This window comes from Petaurus breviceps, unplaced genomic scaffold, assembly GCF_028583685.1.
Source record: "Petaurus breviceps papuanus isolate PSGF00001 unplaced genomic scaffold, PetGlider_PUasm1.0 154, whole genome shotgun sequence".
Taxonomy (NCBI): domain Eukaryota; kingdom Metazoa; phylum Chordata; class Mammalia; order Diprotodontia; family Petauridae; genus Petaurus; species Petaurus breviceps.
This window is the reverse complement of record NW_027185715.1, coordinates 3,604,335-3,614,254: the sequence shown is the minus strand read 5'-3', so window position 1 is coordinate 3,614,254 and position 9,920 is coordinate 3,604,335. Positions and strand designations below refer to the sequence as shown.

The window sequence follows — 9,920 nt, the reverse complement described above, 5'->3', positions numbered from 1 at the left end:
CCCGGGCCACTTCTGTGAACCACACAGGATCTACCAATCTCTGTTGCTGCCCTTCCCAAAGAAAGTTCCATGCCACACATTCTGAAGAGAGGAAAGGAAATTAAAATGCAAGAAAGTAAGGTGGTTGTTTTTTTTCTCTTTTTAAAGACTGCTTCATGGGTTGCTCATCCTGGCTCAGTGATCTAAGTAGCAGGATTGCTTTATTATCTCAAAGCACAAAGTACTGCAGGTGATGAGTCATAGTGTACATAGCCCAAGGTTCTGCGGATCACTGGATTTCATTACATATGTATACATGCGTGCACACACATACACACTCACACTCTCACACCATTAAATAAAAGAGAAACATTTTCACACATGCCTATATCTTTTATTTTTAAAGTTCATATACAATCAAATTGCTTACTATGCGAGGGAGGAAAGAAGGCAGAAAAATTTGGAACTTAAAATCTTATTAAAAAAATGAATGTTAAAAACGGTCTTTACATGTAATTGGAAAAAATAAAATGCTATTAAAAATAAAGTTCATTTACCTTATCTTCCTCTCCTTCCACCTCCCACCCCCTTTACATAGATTATAAACTCCCCAAGGGCTGATTAGTGCTGCCTTTTATCCTGTATCCTCGGTACTGAATGTACTTTGCACAAAGCAGGTACCTAATATTATCTGTTAAATTGAATTCATATAAAAGGTAATGAATTCAACATTTTGCAGTCTTTATCCATAGTGTGATTACTCAGAAAGTATCAAGGAGTTAATTGTCAGAGTGCAGAATTATGGTACCCCCAGCAAGGTTTTTAAAAAGCAATTCAGTAAAGGATCACAAGATGATTATATGATGACTTTGCATGAGAGAAAATTATATTCATGAGGGTTCTGTCTTCCTAGATTATTAAGCATTAATCATCATGTTGGAGAGCCCACACCAAAATGATTCAAATATTCAATTTATTGGTTTACTTCAAATTTATTATTTGTTTGTCTTTTTGCTTTTTGGAGGGGGAAAGGCAGGGCAGTTGGGGTTAAGTGACTTGCTCAAGGTCACACGGCTAGTAAGTTTTAAGGGTCTGAGGCCACGTTTGAACTCAGGTCCTGACTCCAGGGTGGGTGCTCTATTCACTGCGCCACCTAGCTGCCCCTTCAATTTATTATTTTATTTTAATTTTACATTTCTTAAAATGGATACAGTGGATGAAATGACATTTATTTCAGTGTTGAGAATGGAATTAGGGGAAATTGAGGTTTAGCTACAATTTAAAAAGCATTTTGGTTAGGATTCTCAAAATGATTTTTATTGACTTATTCTATTTTGCAACACATTTGTTTCAGGTTGCTCCAGGGAAATCGGATTAGATCTATTACCAAAAAAGCATTTTCTGGCTTAGATGCACTGGAACACCTGTAAGTAAGAGGAATCTTGTTCACTTCTCTCTGTAGGGCATTTTTAAAGTCAATATTTCTGATTCATTGTTACAAAAAACCCCCAAAAGATAGAATTTTTTACTATATGATAAAATCATGACTGCAGGCAAATCTCCTGACCTCTTAAGGCCTCAAGTTTTTCTATAAAATGAGGGTTCGGACTCAGTGGTCTATAAGTTTCTTTCAAGCTCTAAATCTCAGAACCATTTGCTTGTCCATTCACTCTTGCTATTCCCCCAGGTTATTGTAAGGATATATGCTTTCCAGGAATGGTAATGTCGATTCTTTTTTAAAGTGCACCTTTTTTGAATGTTATACAAAAGGTAAAACATATAAAAATAAGTGAAATATAGATTGTTACATTTATTTATTCCCCCTTATAGGTCAGTTCTTCAGACTCACTTTACTATGCAAACAATATAATGTAGGAGGCAATTTGGGAAAAAGAAAAGGGAGAGGGAAGCATTTGTAAAAAAAGTAATTTACTCTTCTGTTTACTCCTCTGTGTTGCACAGCTGTGTTCCTGTTCCTTTACTCCATAGCTCAGCAATTTAGTTGCAGATAAAATTGAACCTGCTTAAAAACAGAGGAAGGCTGGAAGTAATAGGTCCGTCTCTCACAAACAAGTCCTAAAGAGCTACAAAAGAACTCTCTTCAGTTCAGCTTTCAGGAAAAAAACAAAAACAAAAAACTTTCTTTTCATTCCCCTTAAACTGAGAGCTACATCATTATCTGGATTATACAGCAGTTCCCAGGAAAGTCCATTCCTCTTTTGTACAGCTCAGATTATCAGGATGTCCTCCCTTATCTTAAGCTGGAATCTGCCTCCTTGTCATTTTCATCCATTGGTCCTTGTGTTGGCTTTTGAAGACAAGCAGCAATCTTTTTAGGCCTTCCTCTGCTTAGATCTCCTTTTTGGACCCATTATATCTTATCTTCTCCCGCTTCCTTCACCCAACCTGTGTGTGGAAAGGTTTTAAAATTCCTTAATTTGGATTGTGTTTCTCTGGAAACACATTGACTTGTCATTGTTTTTAAAATTTGGTGCCCATATTTTAGCATATAGTTCTAGATGTGGTTTGAACAGGACCGTGAAACTAGTACATTGTCTCTTTTCCTTTGAATGCTAAATTAATACAATTTAAGATCACATTACATTTTGAGTGGCACATCACTCTGTTGACTCATGCTTAGATTGTAGTATTGTTAAAATCTCCGAGTTGTATTCTAAACCAATAACTGTCTAGCTATGCCTCCCTCATCTCAGTGAAAATTTTGAAACCTAGTATGGGTAATTTAAATTTAGTCTTGTTCCTTTTCATTATTTTGTCCCACCATTCTAGCTTGTTCATATCTTTTCTTTTGGATAACAATTTTGTCATCCACTAAATCATAGACAATGCGTAACTTTGTGTTGGGACAGCTAGGTGACAAGGTGGATGGCGTACCCACTCTGAAGTCAGGAAGAGTTATCTTCCTGAGTTCAAATCTGGCCTCAGATGCTTACTGGGTGTGTGACCCTGGGCAAGTCACGTAACCCTGTTTACCTCAGTTTCCTTTTCAGTAAAATGAGCTGGAGAAGGAAATGGTAAACCACTCTAGTATCTTTTCCGAGAAAACTCCAGATGAGGTCACGAAGAGCCAAACATGAGAGTAAAAGAACTCAACAACAGACTTTTTGTTACCTGCAAATTTGAGAATCTGGCCTTCTCAATCTAAAAATTGTTAAAGATATTGGAGTGGATCCAGAACAAATATATGCTATTCTGCTTGGGAATTCCATACTGCCGTCTATCTGTTCAGTCTGTCTCTGTGTTTTACACGTGAGGCAACATGGTGGCCCAGTGTAATGAGTAGCAGACTCATATAGACTCAGTAGCCAGAGGACATAGTTTCCATTCCTGGTTCTCTGTGCATCATTGTGCAAGTCAAGCAAACTTTCTGTGCCTCAGTGTCCTCCTGGACTGGATGACCTCAGACATCTTACCTGAGTTTCAATCTGTGTTTCTTTAGTAGTGTGTCAAAGACTCTGCTGAAGCCCAGATATACAGTTATTGTGGCATTACTGTGATAATGTAAGTCCAGGAACCTCATCCATAAAAGAAATTAGATCTGGAGTGACTTGTTCTAAATGAACCTTTGCTTCCCCAGCTTCCTAAATTCTCAGAAACAGTGTCTGATCTGTTCTAGAATTTTACCAGGAAACAACATTATTTCACCATGTTTATTTTTTTGTATACCTCTTTTCAGAGACCTGAGCAACAATGCAATCATGTCCTTACAAGGAAACACCTTTTCGCAAATGAAAAAACTTCAAGAATTGTAAGCTTTCTCTTTTTCTTTTGAGATTGTTCTGAGTAGTACATAGAACATAAGAAATGCAACAACTGCGTTTAAATGAGATCAAGTGAAATAGTACATTGTAAAGCCTTAAAGAACTACACAGAAGTTAGCTGTTCAGGCTTTTTGGCTGTTTGATATTACTATCCTCGACAAGAAGAAGCAACCTGGCATAATAAAAGAGAAAGCTGGCCTTGAAACCAGGAACGTCTGGGTCCTGCTTCTGACACATAAGTGACTCGGGAACCTTGGACAAATCACTTTAACTCCTCAATGATGTAGGCAGCTCACTGTGACCATAAGTTGCAGAGAAGGTGCTGACTTGGCAATACTGATTAGAGGGAGTTTCCTTACCCAGTAATTTTCTGTACCAGGAAAATCACAGGTCTGATCCTTTGGCTTGTCACTGTTATTCCAGGTAGCATGACTAGACAGCCACATTCTTTATATTATTATTTCTACACTCTGTAGAAATACTTTGGCATATCTGTTCTTTATCACTGTGGCTACTCTTTCCAATGATAAGGGTCACTACTCACCCTTTCCTGTCTATCCTGTGAGACTTGATCATGTCACATAAGAAATAGAGGTAGGGACCTGAGGGGAGGATGACTGAAATGATTGGTGTGACTTGGTTAGACTCCTTAACTTTGGCTTTGTAGATTCTAATTTATCAGGCAACACATGGCTTTAAGCAGAAGTTTTCTGTAGTGAGTTTTTGTAATATTAGCATTTATAGCAAGTTAGGGCCAAAAAAATGAATTACACATGTTGTTGCATCATTATAGAGATGATCTATAGAAAATGTCTAACTGGGGATATACATTTTCAACTTGAAAATGCATCTGATTGTTATTATTTATTTGCATTTGGTTGACGTGCAGAGATATGTATTTCATAGAGAAAAACTCAACTATAATTACTCTCCTCAGGCATTTAAATACATCAAGTCTTCTGTGTGATTGCCAACTCAAGTGGCTTCCACAGTGGGTGGCAGAAAATAACTTTCAGAATTCAGTTAATGCCAGTTGTGCCCATCCTCAGCAGCTAAAAGGAAGAAATATTTTTGCTGTGAGTCCAGATGGCTTTGTCTGTGGTGAGTATGACTGTTCTCCAATCCTAGTCATCTGCTCCCTACCCAATCAAAGAAGGCTGGTTGTAGAATGATCGCCTAGCTCTTACCAGCTCATTTACTTTTCTTTTGCCACTTGGAGATGGATTATTAGACTCTGTCATTTTATTGGTTCTACAGATGGGGAGGTAGGTTTTCATTTTTTTTTAATGTCACTTATTCTGTCTTTACATCGTGTGATAAAGATTATTAGCTTATGGGGGTGGCCAGGTAGCACAGCGAGTAAGAGCACTGGCTCCAGTGTCAGGATGACCTGGAGATCGAATCCCGGGCTCAGACACTCAGCACCACACCCAGAAATAACTGGCCGTGTAACCTTGAGCAAGTTACTTAACCCTGATTGCTTAAAAAAAAAAAAAAGATTATAGCTTGTATAAAGCCATAACTCCCGCCCTCAAAAAATTACAAAACTTATATAGAAACTTGTGGGAAGATGGGAATATGCATGAAATATTAAATTTATATATACATATAACTGCCTGAGTATGCATTTCTATGTATTTAAATGTATATACATTTGTGTACCTATGTGTACAGTTATGTGGTTGAATATATTTACACATGTGTATCCCTATAGGTATACATTTACAGAATTAAATTCATATACATATTTGTAGATACATGTAGGTATACATTTGTATGTACATATGAATATGCATATGTGCGTGAAGTATACATACCATATGTATATACATACAATGTATAGAAATTTTATCAGTGTATAGTAAACATGTTAGGTATATTTGCTATTTCATGCATTTAAATAATACATTAAAGTAGTAAGTTTTTGTTACTAAGAAGTGATTGGATCTGGAACAGTAGATTTGGGTTTAATATAGAAATTTCTGTTACCTGTAATAAGACCTTGTACTTTATAAAAAAACTCCTTGTCTTGAAATTGATTGAGTTCAGTCAGAAAGCCAAATTCAGTATTTATTAAGAGTACACCTATCACCCCTCACACTTGTCATATGACAAAAATATATGACCAAATGTATATGACTAAGCCATCTTCTTATCAAACAATTCCTATTATATACAAAGCAATGTAACACCCTGTGACTTTCATACATAAATAAACTCACATTATCTGCCATGATTTAGGAGTCATTAGGCTGGTGTGATCAGGCTGACATACCTGAAATGTCATCCTCTTGGCCACATATGTGGATGAGGCATGTGGTAAAAATCAAGTGATACGTTTACAGAACACCTGTACGAAAGAAATTCTGACAAGAATTGTAGCTATCTTATGGATAGACAAATAAGGCATAGATAGGGCAGAAATGTTAATTTCCTTACTGCCTGAGGTTGTACCTTTTTATTGTTGCTGATTACTGCAATGCTCTAGCACATCAGAGTAAGCTGAATCAAAATTTTGATGTGCAGTACTGAGTATTCTAATGTACCTATGATATATTCAATTTGGAAACTTTCTGCAGTGATAAAGATTGCAAACCATCAGTGTCTGCCCACTCTGTCCCTTTTGTTTACACCCTCTCATAAGTTCCCCATGAGGTAAGAGTAGGGGTCTCACCACCGTGCTGGAGACCTTTGCTTTCTCTCGGTATTCTGAAGGTATCAGTGGGACCACCTCTCACACTTGACACATGATCACTTCCTATCATACAATATTCCTTAATGGCATCTGTTTCTCTGGGGTTTTGTTTTTTGTTTTGTTGTTTCGGGAAATTCTTCACTGGTTATTGAAGTCTCGTCACACACATTAGGACTCTTTCCATTGTCCTCTGTACAATTGATATTCACTGTTAATTCTTCAAAAACTGTTGTATTCCATGTTTTTTTGCCACATAGCAATAGTGGATTTTTGTGTTAAAAAGAAGATAGGCCTTTGTTTTCAGGGAAAGCTTCAGGTCATTCCATAGTTAATAGAATTTCCAAAAGCAATCTAGTTTGTTATCCTACAACTTTTTGTCCGCCCCTATTGCCTTTCCCTAAAAGAGATAGACAAGCACTCCATGTTTTATATCCAAATGCAAGTTATAATCAGGCCAGTAGACATCCTTTATCTACTTTGTCTTTCCTGTGTGGATGGTTAGACGAAACTCCTTTGAATGATTTCGTATCTATTCCAGGAAGGTCTGCACTGTGCTGGGACTTGAATGCCCTAGGTACAATGTCATCTGCAAATATAACATTTGCAGTACCTTGCCATTCCCAGGATTTACACTGGATCTTTTCCATCACTGTAGAGAACACTATGCATTACTTTATGTTTAGGGGATCATTCAACAAGGTAGTTTTCTGTTTTGTCTTTCAAGGAATCTTGAATGATTTGAATGTAGACATGAGTGTCACCTTGCTGACATTTAACCAAAGTGGCACGGCATTTTGCTTTACTATAATTAAATACTTCTTTTCATATTCAACAAACAGCGAGTATGGCATTTTGCTTTACTATAATTAAATGCCTTTTTTCATATTCAACAAACAATAAGCACAATGAGATCTTACATTTTCCACATCTTGCAGTCATTTATAAAATAGAAGCAATGGGGTCTATGGTTGATTATGGCTTTGACAAGTCTACTTATTCCATTCCTTCATTGAGGACATCCTCTCATAATTTTTTTTAATAAGAGTAAACATAGTCCAGGGCAAGTAGGTGTCACAGTGGATAGAGCCCTGGGCTTTAGAGTCAGGATAACTCATGTTCATGAGTTCAAATCAGACAGTAGCTGTGTGACCCTGGGCAAGTCACTTAACCCCTCAGTTTCCTCATCTATCAAATAAGCAGGAGAAGGAAATGGCAAACTACTGTCCAGAGTCTTTGCCCAGAAAACCCCTAAAGGAGTCATGAAGAGCTGGACATGACTGAAATGACTTGACAGCAGCAAAAGCATAGGTTGGCAGTTAATGTTTTTTTTTTTTTCTGTTGACTTTTATTAAGAAGCTCTGAGTTTGTTTTTTTCTGTGCCCTTTGTAATCTTCACCTCTAGTTACCTTGTTTTTCAGCCCCACAATGCTCTTGAAATTCTGTTGCCTCCAGAAAGGATCTCTTCTGTCTACTTTGCTGTATCGAGTTGCTTTCCCTATTTCTATTCTCTTTAGCACCATTTCTACAAGGACGTATAGGGCTATGATATTAGTAGGGTCCCAGCATGGTGTATTGTATATTCTATTGTATATTCATTGTATATTCTATGATAGAAAAAAATATTATCATTTTTTAAATAAATCTTTTTCATTTCATCTGTTTGTATTGTACTCCTTCCATTTTTTTATCCTTAAGTCCCCTTGGAATGATTGACTTAGTTGAATGTCTTGCCAAGCTTTCTTTAAACTGGTTTTACCTTGTCCTATTTCTTTTTTTTATGAGATAGTATTGCTCATAATGACCCATCATCTTCCTTTGTAAGGTTTTGCAAAGAAAATTATGTTCTGAGTGTTGTCTTTGGCAGCCATTTGACATGGAAGTTACATATTTACTTTCTAAGGCACTCTCGGGTTTTGTTTTGTTTTTTTTATTAAAGCAATTGGGGTTAAGTAACTTGCTCAAGGTTACACGTCCATGTGTTTCTGGGTGGGTGCTAAGTGTCTGAGCCTGGATTCTATCCCAGGTCATCCCGACACTGGGGGCCGGTGCTCTTACTCGCTGTGCTACCTGGCCGCCCCTCACTCTGGGTTTTTTGACAGACTTGTTGATTGACTTACATAAGTCAAACTTGATTACTGAGTTGTTAATTTTTGTTGTTAATTTCTTATGAGGCAAAGCAGAAAAACCAAGGGAAGCAGAAGACCATTAGAATAAGCAGAAATGTCATGCTTCATCTAGATCATCAACATTTTCTTTAAAAAAACAAACAACAGCAAAACTTGGTTGGTAACAGCCATGACAAATACCAAATAATATTATCCAAAAAATGAAACTTTTACTGAGATTAGTTAAGACTTCTCCTTGATTTGAGAGTTAGCTCTTAGTCAGCTGTCTGTGCCAAACCATCAACTCATCAGAGATAGAATCAGAATTTAGACAAAATCAAGAAGAATGAGAAAAATGTGCATACAATGGACACAACTCAATCCTGAACTACTTAATGAAGTAATTTGAAATGAAAATCATGGCTAAATGAACTTTATATTAACATACAGTTACCAGGGGCCTTTTTGATACTTTCTCATTGTATATTTGAACATTGATTCAGGTATGAATAAGAGTGACCAAATCCCTACGTGTCAGGAAAAATTAATCTCAATTACGGCAAGCCATAAATGCAACTGAATTATTAGAACCCCAGACTAGTTAAGCATAGGATGGGGATTTGGATTAATCAAAAGTATTCTCCTTAGGGCTTAGACGTTCCTGGGAAATTTAAGTTCAGAAAGTTAATTTGTGGGGAGGGAATAAAAGCATAAAACTGAAAATAGCTGCTTATAATGAAGAGCTGCATGATTGTAATTATGGTGTTTCCCTGAGTACCTTGGAGTAGTATGATTGATTTGAGTTTTAAAACCTCCCTGCTGGGATGACTTATCTGACCATTGTTAGGCTGTTTGTTTTTTACAGCAGTCTGCTTATTGTTTAAGTGGTGGTATGCCGAAATGACTGGATATGGTGTCAGTTCTGTTTTTGTAAGATGTGGAACCAGTTACTAACACACCAGACAAATTATCCGTTTTTATTTGCCTAACTCCACATCATGGAGATCACAATAGCGATTATGGCTCTAGGAGACTGGAGACATGAGGAATGGTGACCATGACTTCAGAGCAGTTTCTTAGCTAGTTTCTTTCTTAAAATTACATAAAGTTAAATTATTTGCATCAAGGAACTGACTGCATATTTTCTGATGGCCACAGAGTTGCGTCCTCTTACCATGTAATAATCAGAGAAGAGTGGTACAGTGGCCTTAGAATCTTAGGCTCCAAGTAGTTAGACTGGGAATGGGATCCTGCCTCAGGCATTGACTAGCAGTGTGTCTGTGCCTTAGTGGTACATAAGATGTGCTTTGGAAATGCTTGTTGATTGATTGATTAATACCTGTCTCCTGAGGCTGTTGC

The 9,920-nt window shown here is 37.1% G+C and overlaps 1 protein-coding gene across 1 annotated transcript in view; it reads left to right on the top strand.

Annotated features, from left to right (window-relative positions):
- Window positions 1-9,920, top strand: part of LRIG3 (leucine rich repeats and immunoglobulin like domains 3) — a 61,561-nt gene that overhangs the window by 40,858 nt on the left and 10,783 nt on the right. Inside the window, exons 10-12 of the mRNA XM_069080559.1 lie at window positions 1,334-1,405; window positions 3,677-3,748; window positions 4,699-4,862. Coding sequence (XP_068936660.1) covers window positions 1,334-1,405; window positions 3,677-3,748; window positions 4,699-4,862 — 308 coding nt within the window. The remainder of the gene's footprint in view (window positions 1-1,333; window positions 1,406-3,676; window positions 3,749-4,698; window positions 4,863-9,920) is intronic.